The 25,828-nt window shown below is 32.3% G+C and overlaps 2 protein-coding genes and 1 long non-coding RNA gene across 5 annotated transcripts in view; 2 read left to right on the top strand and 1 right to left on the bottom strand.

Annotated features, from left to right (window-relative positions):
• Positions 1-2,797: 2,797 nt before the first annotated feature.
• LOC130053730 (uncharacterized) lies at positions 2,798-4,987 on the top strand. Its single transcript, XR_008802084.1, has 2 exons — positions 2,798-2,972; positions 4,624-4,987. It is a non-coding gene; the product is annotated as an uncharacterized LOC130053730 (long non-coding RNA).
• Positions 4,988-17,938: 12,951 nt separating this feature from the next.
• Positions 17,939-25,099, bottom strand: LOC125669998 (beta-1,3-galactosyltransferase brn-like). 3 transcript variants are annotated; one of them, XM_048904884.2, is made up of 2 exons: positions 24,872-25,099; positions 17,939-21,014 (listed from the first exon to the last, which is right to left on the bottom strand). In XM_048904884.2, the coding sequence occupies exon 2, from the start codon at positions 20,961-20,963 to the stop codon at positions 19,704-19,706; it is 1,260 nt and encodes a 419-aa protein (XP_048760841.2). In that variant the 5' UTR covers positions 20,964-21,014; positions 24,872-25,099; the 3' UTR covers positions 17,939-19,703. The 3 variants fall into 3 exon arrangements, with proteins under 3 accessions (XP_048760841.2, XP_048760840.2, XP_056017175.1); XM_048904883.2 differs by lacking the exon at positions 24,872-25,099 and adding an exon at positions 24,016-24,463; XM_056161200.1 differs by lacking the exon at positions 24,872-25,099 and adding an exon at positions 24,199-24,463.
• Positions 25,100-25,292: 193 nt separating this feature from the next.
• The window catches only part of LOC125670002 (glutathione peroxidase 7-like), a 5,805-nt gene continuing 5,269 nt past the window's right edge, over positions 25,293-25,828 (top strand). Inside the window, exon 1 of the mRNA XM_048904894.2 lies at positions 25,293-25,577. Within this exon, the coding sequence (XP_048760851.2) occupies positions 25,431-25,577 (147 nt within the window). The 5' untranslated portion in view covers positions 25,293-25,430. The remainder of the gene's footprint in view (positions 25,578-25,828) is intronic.

Here is a 25,828-nt window from a genome sequence, read left to right as displayed (position 1 = left end):
AAAGGAATTGTATATGCATGCCGTAGTATTTATCAAGCTATACAAAACGGATAATATATATCAATTAAGTTATACAAGACAGATAATATTCATCAATTAAGCTATACAATACAGATAATATCTATCAATTAAGCTATACAATACAGATAATATCTATCAATTAAGCTATACAAAACAGATAATATCTATCAAGCTACATAATACAGATAATTTCTTTCAAGTTATACAATACAGATAATATTTATCAAGCTATACAATACAGATAATGTTTATCAAGCTATACAAAACGGATAATATATATCAATTAAGCTATACAAGACAGATAATATTCATCAATTAAGCTATACAATACAGATAATATCTATCAATTAAGATATACAATACAGATAATATCTATCAATTAAGCTATACAAAACAGATAATATCTATCAAGCTACATAATACAGATAATTTCTTTCAAGTTATACAATACAGATAATATTTATCAAGCTATACAATACAGATAATGTTTATCAATTAAGCTATACAATACAGATAATATTCATCAATTAAGCTATACAATACAGATAATATCTATCAATTAAGCTATACAATACAGATAATATCTATCAATTAAGCTATACAAAACAGATAATATCTATCAATTAAGCTATACAATACAGATAATATTCATCAATTAAGCTATACAATACAGATAATATTTATCAAGCTATACAATACAGTTAATATTGATCAAGTTATACAATACAGATAATATTTATCAATTAACCTATACAATACAGATAATATCTATCAATTAACCTATACAATACAGATAATATTCATCAATTAAGCTATACAATACAGATAATATCTATCAATTATGCTATACAATTCAGATAATATTTATCAATTAAGCTATACAATACAGATAATATTTATCAAGCTATACAATACAGATAATATCTATCAATTAAGCTATACAATACAGATAATATCTATCAATTAAGCTATACAAAACAGATAATATCTATCAATTAAGCTATACAATACAGATAATATTCATCAATTAAGCTATACAATACAGATAATATTTATCAAGCTATACAATACAGTTAATATTGATCAAGTTATACAATACAGATAATATTTATCAATTAACCTATACAATACAGATAATATCTATCAATTAACCTATACAATACAGATAATATTCATCAATTAAGCTATACAATACAGATAATATCTATCAATTATGCTATACAATTCAGATAATATTTATCAATTAAGCTATACAATACAGATAATATTTATCAAGCTATACAATACAGATAATATCTATCAATTAAGCTATACAATACAGATAATATCTATCAATTAAGCTATACAAAACAGATAATATCTATCAATTAAGCTATACAATACAGATAATATTCATCAATTAAGCTATACAATACAGATAATATTTATCAAGCTATACAATACAGTTAATATTGATCAAGTTATACAATACAGATAATATTTATCAATTAACCTATACAATACAGATAATATCTATCAATTAAGCTATACAATACAGATAATATTCATCAATTAAGCTATACAATACAGATAATATCTATCAATTATGCTATACAATTCAGATAATATTTATCAATTAAGCTATACAATACAGATAATATTTATCAATTAAGCTATACAATACAGATAATATTTATCAAGCTATACAATACAGATGATATCTATCAATTAAGCTATACAATACAGATAATATTTATCAATTAACCTATACAATACAGATAATATCTATCAATTAAGCTATACAATACAGATAATATCTATCAATTAAGCTATACAATACAGATAATATTTATCAATTAAGTTATACAATACAGATAATATTTATCAATTAAGCTATACAATACAGATAATATTTATCAAGCTATACAATACAGATAATGTTTATCAATTAAGCTATACAATACAGATAATATTCATCAATTAAGCTATACAATACAGATAATATCTATCAATTAAGCTATACAATACAGATAATATCTATCAATTAAGCTATACAAAACAGATAATATCTATCAATTAAGCTATACAATACAGATAATATCTATCAATTAAGCTATACAATACAGATAATATTTATCAATTAAGCTATACAATACAGATAATATCTATCAATTAAGCTATACAATACAGATAATATTGATCAAGCTATACAATACAGATGATATTTATCAATTAAGCTATACAATACAGATAATATTTATCAAGCTATACAATACAGATAATATTGATCAAGCTATACAATACAGATAATATCTATCAATTAACCTATACAATACAGATAATATTCATCAATTAAGCTATACAATACAGATAATATCTATCAATTAAGCTATACAATTCAGATAATATTTATCAATTAAGCTATACAATACAGATAATATTTATCAATTATGCTATACAATACAGATAATATTTATCAAGCTATACAATACAGATAATATTTATCAATTAAGCTATACAATACAGATAATATCTATCAATTAAGCTATACAAGACAGATAATATCTATCAATTAAGCTATACAATACAAATAATGTCTATCAAGCTATACAATACAGATAATAGTTATCAAGCTATACAATACAGATAATAGTTATCAATTAAGCTATACAATACATATAATATCTATCAATTAAGCTATACAAGACAGATAATATCTATCAATTAAGCTATACAATACAGATAATATCTATCAATTAAGCTATACAATACAGATAAATGGACTATTCCCGGCTGTTACCTCACCTCTTTATTCTCCTGAACGAATATCTATTGATCCGTCATTAACAGACTAAATACGGCAAGCTGAGCAAAATGTTTTATACATTTAAAAAAATTATAGCTACCATCAACTCATAACAGTGGTGACAGAAGAAATAGATTTGTGTTTCATCAATATTTTGCAATGAAAGGTTTGTAAATTCAGTTCTTGTAAGAATTGCGCTCAATAGCGGTATCAGCTATACTATCATATTGAATGTTTAAACATGTATTTAGATTGTTGAAAATTCTTACAAGTGCTTTCAATGCAAAAACATCATTTATACAGGCGTTCCTTTCGCGATAAATCACTTTCGGAATACTCCCAGAAGCGAACAAAAGTGAACAAATGTTTGTATAAATGAGCCCAAACATTGTCTCCTTCAATCAAGTGAACACACTGAATTCATCTCAACTTCTGTTTAAAGAAGATGGATTCAAAACTAAAATAATATTCCTCTTGCCAGTGGAGTTCCATAAACGTAAATCGATTTTTAGATGATTCCTGGAAAACACCTCTTTCATTTTTCATCGATTTGACTTCCTGGCTTGGATATATAGGGAATGCGTCATTAAAGGGACTTGACAAGGATTTCTCATTAGGACGTGACATGCATGTACTCCTCAGCAGCACGTGACGTGTACTCCCCAGCAGCACGTGACATGTACTCCTCAGCAGCACGTGACGTGTACTCCCCAGCAGCATGTGACATGTACTCCTCAGCAGCACGTGACATGTACTCCTCAGCAGCGTGTACCAGGATGAATGTTATATATCTATGGCCCTCCAGTCTCATTTCTTTCAGTAGCTATCATTAAACACTGTTAAAGTTTAAAGTTACCGACATACAGACAGATTGGAAACCATATACTACAGCACTACATATCTTTAATCAGATAGGCATAGAAGTTTAAGACTTTAAACATTAATTCAATGAATATATACTTTGAAATGTAGCACATTTACCGTAGAACCTTTTCAAAATTGTGCAAAACTGTACATATAAGGCTATATTTCACATAATTCGTTATCTATATACATGTACAATGTATATTCTTTGCATATTTTACTCGCAACTAAATTTTTGCATAGTTAAGGTGTACTTATGTCTTTCAACTGATTCGATACGCCAGAGTATGTTCAATTTTTAAAATCGAGACAGGCTACCGACAAACAAGTTGATGTTACAGAGGTTTCAACAATTTTGTTTAAAGTCAGCATTTCGCAAATGTTGTGGTCGCTATAAGTATATAGTTTACCAATGCAATCTGTCATTAGGTAAGATGCTGTCTGGCATGTTTCATACCAATCGAGGCCTATTTTGACTACGGAATACTTCGTTTACCTGATCAAGATATAGATCTCAAGGTGGGCGTGACAGGTCAACAAGGATATTTACTCCTCCTAATCACTGGTATATCCAGGAGTCTGTGCTTGGCCCGTTTCTTAATATTGTATATGTATTATTTATACGTTTTATGAGATTGATCACTATTCGTTACCTTATTTTGTTCACTGAAAACATTTAAATAGTTCGTTAGATATACTTATTCGTTGGTAATTATTCACTGAAACTGGTACACGAGATATACTTAGACAATATTGAACAAGTCAGAGATAATACTGTTATTTTGTTTATGTGCTAGCCGTTAAAATAAACGTACTACATGTATAATATATTATTGCATTATTTACAGCTGCAAAGCTTTAATGAGGAAATGGCTATCATTAAAAGTTGTATGATATCAAAGGCGAAAACACTGGAAATGTACGACACATTGAAACTCTGGTTCTCGTTACAGCACTGTCCGTTATCTTCACCTTTTCATGTCTATGAAATTAGAGACATGCATCAGTTGGGGTTGTCACTAGCTGCTGATAATTACCGGATGGAGAAATTTCGAGAAACACGCAGGTGTTCTATAAGATTCAAGCCATACCGGGATAATTCCGGAAAAGTTAATTATCGTTGATGATTAATAGAATACAGAGCGAAGGAATTATTGAAGCAGCAATGGCTAGAAAGACATACGTCTGTTGTTTCACGATACACACGAAAAATCAATAAATCTGCCGTTTACAGTGATAATTGTCCAAAGAATCAAGTTTCTATTTTAAAGCTGTACATATGTCCTGTTATCATTGGAATAAAAGTATGTGGGTTTTTTTGTTTTCGTTTTGGGTTTTTTATTTTGTGTTTGTGTTTCTTGGGGGGGGGGGGGGTGCGCAAGTGGTTATCCAATTATATAAATTATACATATTCAACATCAATTCATTTTAATACGACAACATATTGTAAACAAAACCCTCTTTCTCTGTGATGTTTCTAATCATACTTTTCCCGCGCATGATTAGCCTGCATCCGACAAAAACGTCAATCCTTCAGTAACATGCATTAGAAAATCGCCGTTTCCCCGCTCTGTTGAATACACCAGTACTTCGTTTATACCAATATCATAAATGACAAAATTTTGCTCTGGTTTTCAACATCCATAAAAAATCTATTTAACACTGCATTACTGAAATACCGTTGGATATGATAGTATGAGTAGGCTTGTTATATTCACCGATTTGATACAATCATTCAAAAATGTTCCCAAAGAACCAGAGCCACGAATAGCCAAAAATGGCCCTTAGTCAGAACATGATATTATTCTCGGAGACAGAAATCAAGAATATCTATTTTTTAAATATGTGATCCTTTTTTTCGATATCTTTTCATTTTGTTTAGTTATTGACGTTCAAAGTACCCATTGTTTTGGCCAGATTGTTATTGACGTTGCAATTTTGCAATGTAAGGTCACAATTTTACAACGTTTCAAGTACTTTTACGTGAAAGTTCTCTAGGTATAAAAGTGAAACAAAAACACTATTCAGTGCAATTTAATTATAATATTATAAATATTTAAATCTGTCTATGTTAATTCTATATTAAAACACACACCTATATAGTATATTCGTACATCTCTTTCTCCTCTCTCTGTTTGTCTCCTTCCCTCCCTTTATATTTTTTAAATCTTTATATATGCAACCATTCAACAGTTTTAAAGTAATATTAATTCAGTACCTCTTTACTTAGCTTTGCTATTTAAGTATGACATAAAGATAAACCCAATTCCAATATTTTAACTGTATAACCATTTATTGCACATACCGATAAAAAAAATTATGGAAGGGGGGGGGGGGCATCTTAAAATGTACACGAAAACACGGTGGATCCAACCGTTGACTTACGAATAAGATCTATTGACCTATGTATATGCGTTTCAATATTACATTTAGTTTATGTTGCATATTGATCACTTCTTTTAAAAATCTTTTATAAGTTTGCGGGCTTTTATTTTTATTATTTGTGTGGGGGGTGTTATTATCCCGCATGTACATGTACACACGCCGAAAACAGTAATAGCCAGACTTTGGACGGCGGCGTTATTTCAGACGCACTTTGCTACATGTACAACATTGGACAGTGAGTAAACATTTTAATCCTATGTTTCAAACTTTTATTTGTGTTTTGCTATATAGGGAGTTACGTTTATGATGAGTGTGGGGGGAGGGGGTTAGGGAAACTGTTACAAAAGTAGCCGTACATGTAGAGAATAACACATGAACATTTTGTTTAGCCATATGGATATAATTTATTTTACATTAAGCTAAGAAAATGTTCACGTGAACTAATCATCAGGTAAAATATATTCCATTTATTTAATTTCATTAGTTTCCTATCCGGATCATTTATTACAATAATATCTAGACCTGTGTGTATTTCAAAATGCCTTAATTATTATCATTAACTCCATAACATCTATGAAACGAATTCATTAATTAAAAAGTCTTATTCTGATACTGCTACATATAATAGAACCAAACTCCATCCTCGCATATATTTGGTTAGTGTGCAAACAAAATTAAGCGGATGTTATTTTCACATAAATAGAAACAAGAATTTTATCAACCAAGGGGTTAACTCTATGGTGAATTAACACATCTGTAGTTTGGCATCCACCATAAAATTTGCTTATTTTAACACTTTCACATTTCTTCCTGTCATTAGGTTTAGTTCTTATCTTACATAAAATGCATGAGGGAAACCTTTCTCCGTTATCAGACACTTTCTCCATGTTACAAACACTCAAACTAAATTAAGCAGGACAGTGGTTTAATAATGTGTTCAGTTCTTCCTTCTATAATGCTTAGTAATATTTTACTTAATTATGTAGGATAATATATTTAAAAAATAAATATATCAACTTTTACTTCAGGAACGAGTGTGATTCATATGTTCACTTCTATTTTAATCAGTATTAATGATATCTTCTTTTTTCCATTTGTCTTTTTTATTTCGTTATAAGATTTGTGGTTTTGAATATTTGCTGTTGAGACTGAATTTTCAATGATAAATATATTTGAAACAATGAAAAATACACTATTTTCGTTAACATTCTTTTTTCATTTTCGAATTATTCATTATTATTATTATCCCTTTTTATTAACTGCCTTGTATTTTTGCTAATTAGATCAAATGTAATTCTGTTTGTCAATGAATTTCATTTAAAAGCAAAACAAGATCCATATTGCTAGATATATTTTTCGTATTCATATTTGTATGTATTTCTATATATTGATTTCTGAAAGATGAAATATGCAATAGACCGGAATAGCTGTGTGTCGAAATATAACGGTACCCGATGACGTATATCCAAATCGGTTGACACGTAAACAACCGAACGAATGTTGTAGATCTTTCGCTCAGAGACTTGTAGCCTGCAGTCTATCCTTTGTATTGTTATGTGGACGCCTAATTTTTGTCTGGTACCCATATATTGTACTATAATTTAGAAATCATTAAACAATACGGGATAGGCCAATATATCTTCGCATCTTTAGAAGTAGCCTATCGAGTTAGGCACCCCTCGGCCCTCCAGTCTTTTTATGTACTGCGACTGCAATTTCAACATGCTCATCAGTGCCAAGAAAACTGAATGCACGGAAATGAAACATGTGAAGCCAGATATTTATTAAATTCAACGGCCTTCAGATAATTAAAATATATATAGTGTGATAACATAAAAAGAAAATGTGTGGAAGTAAAGGCGCGGCGCAGACGATGGGTGGATCTCGATTACAAGTATCTGGAGTGGATTGGAGGACTTAGCTTCGTAATTGTTTGATCAAATACCTAAAACTGTTAACTAGTGCAAGGTTTTTGTAACTATCCCTAACATGGTTACATATATATTCAAGTTCATAAATTGAGCATATAATCTATTTGAAATTTTGGGGGCAAAATCAATTGATGTACGTAGCCCGATTCCGACGATGGCGCGGATCCGGTTTTATTTCAATAATATTTATTGAAAAAATCATATTTTATTAACTTTGAATAATTACTGGTTTTGTAAAAAGACAATGGAACAATCCCCAACTATGATATTTAAATATTACGATTTGTATTAAACCTGTAGAATGGAAAAGTATTCGGATTTCGTGCATGGAATGTGAAATTCCGGTTATTTGCAGAACATAAAAAGTAAAAATTCACTTATCCCCAGGCCTCGATCCCAAAAAACTCTTAACATCTATGCAGAATGTAATATACTAATTTACAATTCATTAATATTTATTGGATCGAGGCCTGGGGGTTATACAAATTTTTGGTGCATATTGTTGGATATTATCAACTTTTACGAATATAACACAACTGTTATGGGTTCTGCATGTTAAAATTTCTATATGCGTGAATTTTCGCGGAAAAAACACACTGGATTTATAAAGAAGAAGGTATAAGCTATTTCATACCATGATGAAATTTTGGAATGAAGATACTTTATTTTACTCAAAATCACAGGGCCATATTTGGGAATTCGTGGCTCTTGTTCTTTCGTCAAATACATACTAAGAATTATAATGATGGATTAAGAGGGGGTCCGGACCAACAATTACCAAAAATTTAGTAGTATAAGATTCGACATTATGCATACAAACAAGTGCATGAAGAATCACAAATCAATTGTTTGTTGTTATCTAGTAATACATGTATTATGTATAAGTAATGCTAGAATAATCCATCAACAATGCTGTCTGACGTGTTTCATACCAATTGTTAAGTCGTTCTTTATGCACTTATTTTGACTACGGATTACTCCGTTAACCTGACAGTGGCGTAGCTTCCATTCAGGCAACCGAGGCAGCTGCCTCGGTAAAAAAAAACAACACCTTTTACGTTGTTAAAATGTCGATAGCTTCTGGGAGGCGCAGCCCCCCAGACCCCCTGCCTCGGTAATATTCGAACCCAAGCTACGCCTATGCCTGATAAAGATATAGGGCTCACGGCGGGTGTGATCGGTCGACAGGGGATGTTTACTCCTCCTAAGCACCTGATCCCACCTCTGGTATGGCCAGGGGTCCGTGTTTGCCCAGGCTACTATTTCGCATACAGGTTATTGATGCTTCTTTTACAGAGCGGTTATTTATCCCTGTTTCTTCCGTTTCCATTCTCAGGCAAAAGCTGTCACATTTACAGTTTATGTGAGTTTCCTTGGAAATGGTTTAGAATGCTTATGATTTTAGTGGCCGATTTGTTGCTTTGCATCAAAATAATTCTGTGATGGAATTCATCTATACATGTCCGATACTAGAGTGAATGATAACAAATTGTACTGAAAGTAAACTTAGTTGAGGAAACATGTTTTGTCATGTAAAACCAACCAAAGACATTCCAGCAATACACTTTCGACACAGAAAAGTGTAGTATAGGTTTTCCGGACGATGATAAGGTAGATATCATAAATCATTTTTTTTCTCTTCTGCATCAAATATTGATGACTCGCAACATCAATTACCATGGGCACAGTTGTAATATACATGCAAATAATGTTTTAGTAATATCATAATTAAAATGAATAAGATGTGGATATGATTAATAATAATACTACCTGTCAATAAAGAAATGCGATATGATGCAATAAGTTATACAGTGCTAAAATGTACTTTGCATTATGTTATAAAACTCCTCTGTCTATAATTTTATCAAGCCATTGATTGAAAATGTATTTGCCAACAACTGGAAAATTGTTAATGTTTCAAAGCTGTTTAAAATTACGGAAATACTTATTTAAACACGTGTACAATGATTGTCATCAAAGTAACATTTTACAATAAGTTTAAAACAGTTTTTTTTTTTGGTCTAGTCATTCAATTGCTCACTAGTTTCTTGAATGTTCTCAAAACACTGTTAAAAGTATAAAGGTTGGATGGTTGTATATTTATTTAACTCATATGGAGACGTCACCATTGCCGGTGAAGGGCTGTAAAATTGAGGTCTATGCTTGGCGCTCCCGGCCTTTAAGCAGGGAGGGATCTTTATCGTGCCACACCTGCTGTGATATAGAGCCTCGATTTTTACGGTCTCATCCGAAGGACCGCCCCATTTAGTCGCCTCTTACGACAAGCAAGGGGGACTGAGGACCGATTCTAACCCGGATCCACACGAAAATTTTGTTGCATGGTTTTGTGATCTGTCTAAAGCGTTCAACAGGGTGCAACATAGAGAACAACTTACAAACCTGTGGTATTTGTGACATTTTTCACTGGTTTGAAAGTTACTTATGAAACAGAAGACAGGATTATGTATGTTATCATCTCATGTTATACTTTCATGCATAACAAATAACATGAATATGTATATTAAATTAGACGAATTTGATTGGTTTAGAAACACATAAACCACACCCTCCAGGTAACAGTGCACTAGAAAACATTCAGTAAACATGCAATATGTAATATTTTTTATATTAGCATAAGTACTGGTGTTCTACAGGAGTCAGTCCTTGGCCTTTTTTTTTTTTTTTTTTTTATATATATATCACTGTTAATAATGAAGCAGGAAATATTATCTAATTATGTAATTTGAAACTGTTTGCAGTTGACAATTTATTTCAATTAATGTTCATCATGCAATATCGGATATACTGAACATACCTAAACCACGATTTAGATGTATTACATGACAAGGAAAAGATAACGAACAGTGATCAATCTCATAATTCCTATAAGGAATACAAAACAGAGAATTGGGAAAACATGAACCCCTGGATAAACCAGAGGTGGGATCAAGTATCTAGTAGGAGTAAGCATCCCCTGTCGACCGGTCAAACCTGCTGTGAGCCTTATATCTTGATCAGGTAAACGAAGTATTCCGTAGTCAGAATCAGTGTGCCAAGATCGGCCTAACAATTGGTATGAAACACGTCAGTCAGCATTTGATCCAATGACAGGTTGCATTGGCAAACTAGATCGTTATAACGACTATAGAATTTGCGAAATGCTGATTTAAAACGACATTGTTGAAACCCTCGTAACATCAACTTGTTTGTCAGTAGCCTGTCTCGATTTACAAACTGATCATACGCGGAACAAGCTCTTGCGTATCGAATCAGTTGGAATAAATCAACACCATATGCAGGTGACAATGGAATATTGCTACATAAATATGGGAAGTTGACGATGGAGAAGATGAAATTTAAAAAAGTTATACCAGTCAATTTGTCTTCATGTTGAGTTGTAGGTTGCCGTTGATACCATCATTTAGCATATTAGGAAGATCCATCTTCACTTGCCAATTTTGAGGGGGCGATCCCATTTTGTGACAAAAACAGAACTGTCCTAGCGGGACAATACTCCCCGCAGGGCACTTTGGATGGTGGAAAATAGTGAATTGAGGAATAAACACGTTCTTTAGACATGAAGATTGTTGAGAGCAATAAATGTACATGCAAGACCAAATATTCTGCAGTAATGTATTACTCAGAATATCGAAGATGTGCTTAACATAATTTTTGAATATTATTAGTTGGATAACTACTATTCAGTGTATATGAGCCAGAAAACAACACATCTTTTATCAACAAAATCCTCCACAGACATGGGCAGACAGACAAATGGACTGATGATTTTATTATACCATCTCCAAAACTAATGCAGTAGACTCTGTGAAAGAACAGATCATTACAAAATATAAAAGAAAATGACTAAGTCAATGAAGTTGTAAAAACACTCATAAAATGAAAATATCCACAATTTCCTTGAATGTTAATGAATCTCAATGAAAATGACAGGAGCACAACTTCATTATATACATGATATGTACACAAAGTAAGTTTGAATTAAATCTGTTCGTTGGTTTCTAAAATATACTTTGGAAACTGACAACACTACGGAAGCCCATTAGTGCAAACCAAAACTAAATAAAAAACGAAATTATTATATAAAAAACGAAAACTAAATAAAAAACGAAGTTATTATATAAAAAACGAAAATATTAGATAAAAAACCAAAACTAAATAAAAAACGAAATTATTATATAAAAAACGAAATTATTAAATAAAAAACGAAATTATTATATAAAAAACGAAAATATTAAATAAAAAACGAAAACTAAATAAAAAACGAAATTATTACATAAAAAACGAAATTATTATATAAAAAACGAAATTATTATATAAAAAACGAAAACTAAATAAAAAACGAAATTATTATATAAAAAACGAAATTATTAAATAAAAAACGAAATTATTATATAAAAAACGAAAATATTAAATAAAAAACGAAAACTAAATAAAAAACGAAATTATTACATAAAAAACGAAATTATTATATAAAAAACGAAATTATTAAATAAGAAAAGGAACGTACTGTACTGATGTGAACTGATACATGTAAGTCATTAATTCTGTATGACACGGCAAAGTATTCAGTACTTGGCATAAACGAAGGCCACCTGGCACCAGTTTTAGCAGCCACACTGGTACACACCGTATCACACCACCGAAACTTAATTAGTGTAAAATCAAGTGATTGTTGAGGTACCTGACTGATGGGAGCCATATATTTTCTTACTTATACACGGTCAGCTAGCCTATGATATCACACCACTCTACACAAACATGCAATTTGAGGAATTAATGACTGCAGTAGAAACATACTACAGTAAATTGGACAAATCTGTCTATGCAATAAATACATCATTCACTGGCGATCTGAGCCTTCTCTTCATATTAATTTTGGGAAATAATACTTTCAAATTTAATTCAAAAGTTTATAAACAGATATTTGGATGTGTTATAAGTGTCTAAATGCTCCCCATCTGTATGCGATATCCGACTACATCAGATAACCAAGGATTTCCAGGTAAACATCGCATAACGTACCAAGTGCGTTATCATGACGATGGCTTTATTTCATTATGTTCATGGTGAAGAAAAAGAAATCCGGCCATGATTTATTCGCTATAGCAAATTCTGCTCATCAACTGCTTAAATTCAAGTGTGAAATATCTGTAAATAAAATGCATTTCTTGGGCAGTACGATGTATAAAGGAAAGTGATTTGCGGCAACTCGCATTCTAGATTTGAAAACGTACATCAAACCTACAAATTGGAACGAAAAAGTGCACATAATCCTTCAGTTTATAAGGGATTTATAAAAGGTGAAACTATTTGCCATATTTACTGGTAAATTAGCCGACGAATATACCACTTTATCTTAGAATGTAAATTACTATCCGCTCTACGGAAAGAATTTTGGGTTCCTAGATATTGTCATGTACCAAATACACTGAAATGTAGAGAGTTAATGACAACATGAAACCTAAAACAGTTTTTAAAAAAAGCAACTATGTATATCCATAAGTTAGTCTGCTGTCCTTCCTAAGATGTATATATATTAAATTATATGCATTAAGTCCTCCACCTTTATTTTGTGCTAATGCACATACATGTGTATGTATTAATTATATACTTGTACCCTTGCCAATGTTGTTTAAATACTAACTTATATATTTGTGTACCTCGTGTACCATTGTATGAATGAATTGAGTGAATAAATTAATTGAAATGATTGAAGAAATTTTTAAAGATTTCAAAACAAACCCTCTAAAGAGGGGCTATAGTGATAATTAAATCAATAAAAAAAGTACAAGTGGTACTTGATAACTAAGATAGAGCCACCTCTGTTATCGGGTGTAAATAAAAGCAAAAAACCGGGTATACCCCTTGTTTTCATCACCAAATACAACCCACCAAAAAGCAAAAGCTTTTAAATTAACGGCACACCCTCCAGAGAGACAAAGACGTTTTCTCTGTTCTACATTGTACCTATAGTGTGGTTCATACCAACGCAATAAAAATTTAAGGGATATGCTCACACCTTCATTTCAGAATAATCAACCTGCATGATAATTGTGAAGTGCAAATAGACTTCTGATGAGGCGGATCTGCATGCAGCTAAACTTCAATCTATCGATCAATCCAATCAATTTGCTCAATTTTCACACCGCCGAAACACTTAATTAGTGTAGTGTCAAGTGATTGTTGAGGTATGTGGCTGATGGGAGCCATATATATTCTTAGATTTATGGGGGCTAGTGTTGAAGTAATTTTGGAGAAATCCTGTAATCCGATACACGAGGTTTGGGACCTTTCAGCGAACATAGTAGATAAACGTGTAGTGAATGGATAAGTTGGCTAATTTGTAATGTCATTAGATTTCTGTAAAACTCCATTGGCGATGATGAAATCGCAGTAAATCAAAGAATTAGGAGCCATGTTTCCTTCCTTGTTAAGCTCCACTGACACACACACATTATATTCTCAAAAACTGTTCTTGATTTCGTTTTTTATGTAATATTTTCGTTTTTATTTATTAATTTCGTTCTTTATTTAATAATTTCGTTTTTTATATAATAATTTCGTTTTTTATATAATAATTTCGTTTTTTATTTAGTTTTGGTTTGCACTAATGGGCTTCCGTACAACACACCCTCAAAATGGAAGAAAAATATGCTTATCTTCCTTGAATATTAAAATATCTCAATCAAAATAGCAGATGCACAACTTCACTATTCATATAAGATATACATAGTTTTAATGAAATCTGTTCATCGGTGTTAAAGATATGCTCAGGACAATATTAATGATGTCGACGGACAGACAAGGGGATTCCAGTATATCCCTAGACTTCGTTTACGGGGGGGGGGTATAATTATTAGAGCAGCAAAAGTGTACGATTTGATACAAAAAAAAGTGCATAGAGAGAAACTAATGAATTATTTGTTGTTATTTATTGATTTTATTATGCATAAAGTATAGCTAGAAAACCTCAAATACCCTGAATCTCCCGTCTATTGCCCCCTTTTAACCACTAATACTATATCCCATCTAATTTCTGTCACAAAAACAGGAGACGAAAGATCCACCGCACTAGATTCAGACAAAACTGCATCGTAAAGGATGGTTTATGTAAAAGTTATGTACAAGTTCCATTTACTCGTGCGATTTACTAGGGAACTCGTATAATTTTTTGGGGTATTTGTATGTAACAATTATGATCATGTCAGAAGTGCATTCTTCAGAGATAGCTCACAATTTATTCAGATATGTGGAGAAACGAAGCGTAAAAAGATCATATCAAACAATTATTTTTTTCTTCTGTACAAAAACTCGTTCGGGATCTTGGTAGAGTAATATTACAAACTAATACCAAGCTTAATTCGACAGTTGTATTTATCAATCACACATGTATATAATGATTAATTTGTTTTCCATTGTAACTACTGTATAGACAGTTGTATTTATCAATCACACATGATTAATTTGTTTTCCATTGTAACTACTGTATAGACAGTTGTATTTATCAATCACACATGTATATAATGATTAATTTGTTTTCCATTGTAACTACTGTATAGACAGTTGTATTTATCAATCACACATGTATATAATGATTAATTTGTTTTCCATTGTAACTACTGTATAGACAGTTGTATTTATCAATCACACATGATTAATTTGTTTTCCATTGTAACTACTGTATAGACAGTTGTATTTATCAATCACACATGTATATAATGATTAATTTGTTTTCCATTGTAACTACTGTATAAACAGTTGTATTTATCAATCACACATGATTAATTTGTTTTCCATTGTAACTACTGTATAGACAGTTGTATTTATCAATCACACATGTATTATAATGATTAATTTGTTTTCCATTGTAACTACTGTATAGACAGTTGTATTTATCAATCACACATGTATATAATGATTAATTTGTTTTCCATTGTAACTACTGTATAGACAGTTGTATTTATCAATCACACATGTATATAATGATTAATTTGTTTTCCATTGTAACTACTGTATAGACAGTTGTATTTATCAATCACACATGTATATAATGATTAATTTGTTTTCCATTGTAACTACTGTATAGACAGTTGTATTTATCAATCACACATGTATATAATGATTAATTTGTTTTCCATTGTAACTACTGTATAGACAGTTGTATTTATCAATCACACATGATTAATTTGTTTTCCATTGTAACTACTGTATAGACAGTTGTATTTATCAATCACACATGTATATAATGATTAATTTGTTTTCCATTGTAACTACTGTATAAACAGTTGTATTTATCAATCACACATGATTAATTTGTTTTCCATTGTAACTACTGTATAGACAGTTGTATTTATCAATCACACATGTATTATAATGATTAATTTGTTTTCCATTGTAACTACTGTATAGACAGTTGTATTTATCAATCACACATGTATATAATGATTAATTTGTTTTCCATTGTAACTACTGTATAGACAGTTGTATTTATCAATCACACATGTATATAATGATTAATTTGTTTTCCATTGTAACTACTGTATAGACAGTTGTATTTATCAATCACACATGTATATAATGATTAATTTGTTTTCCATTGTAACTACTGTATAGACAGTTGTGTTTATTAATCACACATGTATATATATGATTAATTTGTTTTTCATTGTAACTAATGTACTGACAGTTGTATTTATCAATCACACATGTATTATAATGATTAATTTGTTTTCCATTGTAACTACTGTATAAACAGTTGTGTTTATTAATCACACATGTATATAATGATTAATTTGTTTTCCATTGTAACTACTGTATAGACAGTTGTATTTATCAATCACACATGATTAATTTGTTTTCCATTGTAACTACTGTATAAACAGTTGTATTTATCAATCACACATGTATATAATGATTAATTTGTTTTCCATTGTAACTACTGTATAAACAGTTGTATTTATCAATCACACATGATTAATTTGTTTTCCATTGTAACTACTGTATAAACAGTTGTATTTATCAATCACACATGATTAATTTGTTTTCCATTGTAACTACTGTATAGACAGTTGTATTTATCAATCACACATGTATTATAATGATTAATTTGTTTTCCATTGTAACTACTGTATAGACAGTTGTATTTATCAATCACACATGTATATAATGATTAATTTGTTTTCCATTGTAACTACTGTATAGACAGTTGTATTTATCAATCACACATGTATATAATGATTAATTTGTTTTCCATTGTAACTACTGTATAGACAGTTGTATTTATCAATCACACATGTATATAATGATTAATTTGTTTTCCATTGTAACTACTGTATAGACAGTTGTATTTATCAATCACACATGTATATAATGATTAATTTGTTTTCCATTGTAACTACTGTATAGACAGTTGTATTTATCAATCACACATGTATATAATGATTAATTTGTTTTCCATTGTAACTACTGTACTGACAGTTGTATTTAAGATGAAAACCTTGTATGTTAATGGAACATGTGTTCAGTCATTTGTATATGAATTTATATACAATATGTCCAGACCAATAAGAAATCAAGCCTAATCATGAAATTTTAAAAAAATGTTATACGGGTTTTAAGCCCTAGGATATTTTTTCTTGTTTATAAACGGTTTTAGGTACATGACCTAAAAACTTCGTATATGGCAGGGGGAAATCAGTAGTGAAAAACAATCAGTATTTACAGTGAGCATTAGGGAAATGTCTACAATGGCTTTGATTGTTATTGTGAATACCTTAATAATGACTGTTGCAGTGTTGCTTTGAATTTTTCATTGCTAAAACTTCTTAAGTCCGAAAAAAAAGTGGTTTTTCCCCCCATTATTAATTCCCTCTAAACATAGTTATTCCTCAAAACTCTGAAAAGTTTATAAAATATATACATGAAGACAATGTCATTATTTATGCATTTTAATAAATTTCTTATGCAAAGGCAATATCAACTCTCACATAACATATATAAATATCTTATTCTAAATACAAACATTAGTTATTGTAATATAAAAATATCACAATGTAATAATATAATATAAAATACCACAATATTGTAATATACATGTAAAAACACATTGCATGTGTAAAGCAATGAATTGATAAACTATTTTTAGATAATGATGCAATATTTGATATCTCTTACGCAGCAACAATAAAGATTACACATGAGATCAAATAATTCCAGAGTTGTTACGTCTAAAACTCAAATCCACCATAAACAGAGGAATATCACCGCTACAGGTCACCGATTAGAACTGGCATATTGGTCAATTATTCATCGCTACCCCTCATCTAGACGCGAGGTATTAATTTGCACCGACCTAGCTATAGAAATTACGGGCATTCCTCTTGTTCACACAACAGTTCACCTTTTTGCTATCCTCAAGAGAGTTCACATTCTTCAACAGAAAATGACGTTTAGCAATATCGCACAGGAGAAATCTGATATGGTGGAAATATCGCACAGGAGAAATCTGATATGGTGGAAAATGGATGATATGTACAGTAATAATTTGAAATTAAAAACTTTCAAATTTCCCGTATTTTGTTTCTAGTAGAAAAAATTAAGAACCCATCTAGACTCGAACTCACTATCTACTGTTCAGCAGTCGACACGTTAACCTACTGAGCTACCCAGTCAGGCAATTAGATTTTTAAAAGGGAATATGCACATGTTGCTGATATTTATCACCCATGTTTCAAAAGGAAGTCAGCCATTGATGTCATGACGATATGTTACTCTTCCTTAAATCTTCTGGTGTCTGCTTCTGGGACAGTTCCCCTTGGAAATTTGGTAGAGATTTTTTTTTTCCATTTATGACTTTTCTGTAGTGTTTGTATAATATGAAGTGTATGATGACCAACTGTAATTGAAGTATTGATAGACTCTTTACAAAGAACGGTGCACTGAAATGTGTAAGGGCGTTCCATTTTATGTTTGTGTTTTCAAAAATGTTCTACAACCATGGTCATAAAGATAATACAATATGACATCCGAGTAACCCATATATAAAAACTTCCTACGTATATTTTTAAGAATTTTCCCTGTCTAAATAAATCTGAATCTCATCACTAAAAATAAATCTGAAATATAAAATCACTGGACTTTTCATGATTTTTTTTAACGCACTCATTCTTACTGATTTGTAATTGACAATTTATAATGAGGCAAAAACGTCAGCGAGGTAGTTACCCCCACACAGCTATGATATTGCTATAATAACAAATACGTCACAGAGCCTCCACATAGCAATAACATATACGTCAGAGCCTCCACATAGCAATAACAGATACGTCAGAGCCTCCACATAGCAATAACAGATACGTCAGAGCCTCCACATAGCAATAACAGATACGTCAGAGCCTCCACATAGTTATAATAGTAGGCACGTGAATGAGCAAGTCGAGTATTCAATTCTTTTATAACTGTTTTTAGAATTACGGAATTAAAATTTCAGACATTCATATATGGCATTAAAATTAATTCCTGAAATAAAACTATGAAAATTAAATGTGTAATATTCTTGCAATCTAATCTTTTTTTTTTCTTTTGCTATTTCTGAAATCATGCTTTTCCTGATTACATGTAGCAAAATTAACAAAACTGTAATGTTGATGAATCCTAACAAGTGAGTATTAGGTAGCAGATAAAAAACCCAAACCCTATTACCTCTTCGGTTTTGGACTAATGGGGTATTTAGTTATATACTGTTTCCATGTTGCCATCATGGATTCTGGGGATGGAATACGATGAAAGGCAACTACTGTCTGAAAGCTCATAGGCATGGCTGACTTGGTGTTCTGACCAGGATTTCTTATCACCATTCCTCCGTGGTTTCGTGGAGCTATGTTGAGTTTTCGGGCGATAATCCCTAAATAAGAATCATCAATTGAAATTGTTTTAACATATGGAAAGGCAGCAGCAAATGCTCTTGTCACATCCCACGACATTAGAACTCCACCACCGGCCAAATATGGGGGATATCTGTCGAACGGATAATCTTCCCACGAGACAAACCATTTAGAGCCATTGTCTCTGAATGGCACAGAGTTAGGGAGCAATTTGCCCGCCATCAGTCGAGGTTCATTTTCTTTGGTATTACGGTAATTTTCTAAGTTTTTCACAACTACAAATACATCATCATCAACAAAGAGGTTAAACTTTGCACTTGAACAATGACGGACAACCCAGTTGTATCCCATTATTGTTTTTATCGTGTTATTGGAGTAGTTATCTATGAAGTCTTCTTGTACAATATCCTTGTACTTTTGGGCCTCTTTAGTAATTATCCCTTCAAGTCCTTCCGTGTGTCCAAGTAGAAAAACGAATGAAACACCCTTGTACAGCGTTGGATTTCCCCAAGTCTGTCTGATGGTTTCACGAATTTTTGAATTGCTGGCTTTAGATTTCACAAGAACTACTAGATGCTGGTTTTCAGTTTGACATGCATTTTCAGCCTCATGCACAAATCGAAAAGGATGAGGATTGATTTGTTTGTTTTTTATCTTCTTTCCTTCAAAAATATTCTTGGTCAGTTGAACGAGATCTAACTCTATGGGGTACTTTTTAGGATCAAAGTTGAGCTTTTTTACTCTCACATTTCTAGTGTCAAGCGGAGGCCCAACTTCCATCTGTATTCCATTCTCGTCAAAAGTAGTAGCAGGCTCAAAGATTGGATAACGTCTTCCAATGGTCTGAGGCATCACCACCGTCTTCTTCTGAGACGAAATGAATTGAGAAGACGGGAAGCGGATGTTACCGGTTGACGGCAAGAATTTCTTGTTATAGGTTTTAATGATAACCTCGGAGTAGTTGTAGTACACCCAGTTTATCATGTTCAACAAAGACATGCACAGTGCCAAAAGAATGAGGAAATTCCGCACTGAGTTGCCCAACAATAGCTTTGAGCACCTGAATCTTTTCATTGTGTGCCTTTTTCAACTTCCTTGAGTATTTATCTCAACATTGTGTCGACTCTGAAAAGAAGTACAATCAGTGTATTAGAAATACAGTGTTACACATTGATTTTGTTGACTGGGTTCAAAAGTAACATGTGTGTTGTCGTACCCGTAGACCACATACAGTTTGGTTCGAAGGTCTAGCAAAATATTTAAGAACGTGCGGTTGATATATCAATGTTATACACCTGACTCTGCCATTCTCCCTTATTTTCATTTGTTCCTAAAGGGCTTCTATTTATGAACTAGCTACAAATATTCTCGATAATGCCAAGTGATGTTGATTTAAGTAGTCTGACATCAATTTATTGAACATGTAAACATTGTTCAGTGCAAACGTCGGGCTAATTTTATTGCATTAGAGCGTACAATCTGCAGAATTACACATTCGCAAAAGTATCAACAACAAAACATCTCTTAAAAATCACAATATGTACTATAAAAAGAATTTATGTGACTATGTTTTAACGGTGAATCATAGTTCAGTGTGTAGATATAATACTAACGGTGAATCATAGTTCAGTGTGAAGACTTAATACTAACGGTGAATCATAGTTCAGTGTGTAGATATAATACTAACAGTGAATCATAGTTCAGTGTGTAGATATAATACTAACGGTGAATCATAGTTCAGTGTGTAGATATAGAATACTAACGGTGAATCATAGTTCAGTGTGTAGATATAATACTAACGTGAATCATAGTTCAGTGTGTAGACTTAATACTAAAGGTGAATCATAGTTCAGTGTGTAGATATAATACTAACGTGAATCATAGTTCAGTGTGTAGATATAATACTCCTTCTCTTTTCTGAATTAGCGCCTCCTTTACAAATTGAACAAAATGAGGGATGTTTTAAAAACTGTCTTTCTTGGTTCACATGACATAACTAAATGCAAGATTCTTGTATTATTGATCCCACGGCGGACTGGAACGATGACCAAATGACAACGCTCAATTTCCTGTAGGTTTTGTCGACAAGAAATCTTGCTTTTCTTTTCCTAAAGCCCAGCTCGTTATTGAACCGATAGTTATATTCATTAAATTTTTCTCATTGTTTCTTGAAACCCGAATTCTTGTTATTAGATGTTGGATATGGGTATCTCTTAATTGAGTTAGGAATTTCAGAAGCTAATATAGATTTTTTTTTTAAATGTTCGTTATTGTGACAGACAGCTGGGAGCACCGATCTTTGTTTGAAGTTCCATCATTGACATCATAAAAAAAAACATCGATAGGTACGGAAGATTTAATCAGTAGAGTCTGATTAAACTCAAATCTGCTGTTATATAAAACAACATACAGTACTCTCCTTTACAGTAGTATGTTTGTGACTGTTGACCTCGTGTCAAACGTCACATCGTGGTACTAAAAATGAGGTCATAGGGACCCAATCATTGAGGGACACACATGGAACGTGTATGATCAGGTTAATATTGTAAAGAATTAGATAATCATGCTTATGCATCTCTTTTCAAAATTAGGCAAACAGCTGATGAAAACGTACTGCAGGTATACAATATCCGCCTCTCTCGGATAATTAAGTACGCTCTCTCGATTAATTAAGTACGCTCTCTCGGATAATTAAGTACGCTCTATCGGGGCTGGAGATTCATATGTACACGTTCACAACGAAGGCTAGAAAAATGATGAATTCCATGAAAATAAAGAGAATGGGTCAAATATCAGCGTTAAGATTAATATTTTTAGATAACATTCATAATTCATTTTAGAGCAAAGACATAACTGTTGAATGTTGCCTCATGTCAAAAGTCCCCCAGTACCCAGAAATGAGATCATAGGAACCCTCACCATTACAGAGACATTAAAACTTGTCCAGAAAACGGTGTTCATTAGTTAATTACTGCTTCTCTTTTTTTACGTATAAATTCTCAATTAATCAATATAGATATCACCAACATGTAACACTCTTGTACAAAGAATCTTTACAATGCCTGAGAAGCATATAATAATGTAAACTTCTTTTGGGGGAAGCTGCCTGATATAAGCAGTATATTATCATGTATATCATAAGGCAGCAGGCAGAGCCTAAATATATAAGGCACGAGGTGCTGTCCAGGGACCCATCAATCTCTTCTATGCGTGTTTCATACATGTATATTTCACCCATGTCAAAAGAAGAATGGGTTATGAATTAGAGGCAATCGACATTTATCATATGCAAGTGATTCTTATCAAAAAGTCTTTTCCTTGAATATAAAGTCTACACCAATGTAAATCAGAGCGGATATCAAATATCATTCCATTTTATTTTACGATGCCTTATTTCAACTTCCTTCCCATAGTCACTTTCGTTTGCAAAAGTAAATAATCACCCAAACATATATTTTCAGTGGCCTTCTTTATTTTCTTTGATTTGTAATATGAACTTTTACACACACCCAAGGCTATTTTCAAACCGTGTGTGTGACACATATATAATTGATTCACTTAGCTAGCTTTCTCTATTTTTCTTTGAGTTGCAGTATTACATTTACATACACTCTATGCCATTTTTAATCGATCGGTTTATAGATTACGGAGAAAACAATACGGGACAACGTGAGCCTCACCTCGTCCCTGGATATATTTTTTGAAATTTGATATGCTCCGGCAGGTGCGAGGCGAGGTACATTAAACGCTGTGTCACATGGTCAAGCCATTAAACTGTAAACGTGCATTGTATCAATAAAATTAAAGGAGAAATAGCTGGTCGGTCCTATAAATACATGATTTACAATGTTTTATGGTTGTTTGCATATTGGGTGTCCAAAGATAGAGAGAAAGTGAGAGATAGGTAAAGTGAGAGAGAGAGAGAGAGAGAGAGAGAGAGAGAGAGAGAGAGAGAGAGAGTGTGTTTATTAAGGAAATAATTCCTATAGGTTAGTTAATTAACAGAACATTTATGACGGCGATTTGTTGATTTTGACCGCTCATCTTACAGTTGTATTAGCATATTGCTGAATCACCGAAACCCTCTCCCTCTCTCGCTCTCCTTTCTTGCAGTCTCGCAGTTTACCTGATAGTTGAACACCTTATCCACCCATCATCTACATATATCCAGCACACTATCCACAATGTATCGATAAAACTCCCAACCACCATTAATCAGTCTCAAGAGAACGGTCTTCCACACCGAGAAGTTAAAACCCAATAGAATTTATTTCGACCGTGACAATATACGTTATACTAAGACACATACCCGACCTTTACAATAGCAATTCACGTCTGAGTACACATGATACCGTAGTATTGACACGGTTCTGGATTTTAAACGATAGTTGAAATTTCATGTGCACAACTACTGTCTGTTCCTGTCTGTTGCTTCAATTATAAGACTCTGTTTAAACCCAGACCGATTCATTCTAAAGGAGGGTAGGACTTCAGCTTTCAGTGAAGGCTTGATTTTGCAATTACACTTAGATTAATGCTCTATGCTGGGCTCCAAATAACCGAAAAATCGATACAGTGACAATCCGGATTTTAATGATGGTCTAACGTAGAAGGATCAGATATTAGGTGGTAACGTGAGGGTCCGTACATGTACTTCACCACGTGCCGTTTCCGGAGGATATCCGACAGATATGCCAGTTTGCACACCGGAAACCGTAACATGTTCAGTGTTTTCGTGATTGTGTGAATAAATCAAACTGATGCAATCTTATCATATTCTGAAGTCTGTTATAATTTGAATTAAGCAAAAATATGTTGAGCAAAATGCGAAGTTTTGAACCATCTTCGTCGGTCTGGTACTTGTAACACAGTAACTATGTACACGAGTGTAACATTTAAGGTCGATTTTTAATGCTAGAGGAGTTTTAAAAAATACTTACCATTGTTTATGATTTAGAAAAATCCCACCAACGACTACTGACCTTTGTCTCAGCAAGAAACTATATATACAATCCATGGACTGTTAGTATGGTCCAAACACGGACCGTTAACATGGTCAGTCAAAGAAGGAACGTTATAATATGGTCAGTCAAACAGGTGTTAACATGAACGCCATCCTGAAAATCAAGTATGCGCGTACATGCATTTTACATCACAGTGTAAACATACGTAGATACATGCATCGACTTTTTCGTTGACTTTACATAACAATTAGGTCTATATTTTGTGTACTATTGGCCCAGTTGAATTGGGTCCTCGCTTAAAATTAACTATTGGAATAAAAAATATTTATTTAACTTTAATTTTTAATTCATAATTTTAAATTTTCAATGTTCGTTATTCTTTTGAAAACTTAGATTTATTATGTTTTCATTTCTTTTTACTTTTGATTATTATCTTGTTTTGAAAAAAGCTTCAGGACCAAGTAAAATTATATTATCTTGATCCGCGCCCGGAGTATACAATCAACGTATATGAGACGCTTTCATTTCAAAACCCTTGCAAACGCGTATAAGATCACAACGATGTCACACGTGGAAGATGAAAAACTCGATCATCAGCAGCCCTGCAGCATCTCTGGTGCTTGTTTTGTTTTTAACGATAGTGGAAAGTTCTTCAGACAACTTTTACAGATACAGTGTAAAACGAGGGAAGGAAGATACGCAACTGAGTCAATATGCAGGAAAGGTAACAAAACAAATGGGGGTGGGGGAGGGGGGCACGGTAACCGTGACCCACGGCGTGAGGAGGATCGGGATGAGGTGAGGTGAGAAGGGGTGAAGCCGGCATAATCATGTTATTCGATCAATGCAATGCTCAAATCAATTATTTAGAAAACATATTTAGAAATCATATCTAAACATTGCAATGCCCAAAGCAATGAATCGAAAGTTATTATGTCTTAACAATGCCCAAATTTCCAGGAAATAAGATGATTT

Source organism: Ostrea edulis, chromosome 4 (assembly GCF_947568905.1).
Source record: "Ostrea edulis chromosome 4, xbOstEdul1.1, whole genome shotgun sequence".
NCBI classification, from domain to species: Eukaryota; Metazoa; Mollusca; class Bivalvia; order Ostreida; family Ostreidae; genus Ostrea; species Ostrea edulis.
Note: the sequence above shows the minus strand (reverse complement) of the source record. Positions and strands in the feature narration are given on the sequence as shown.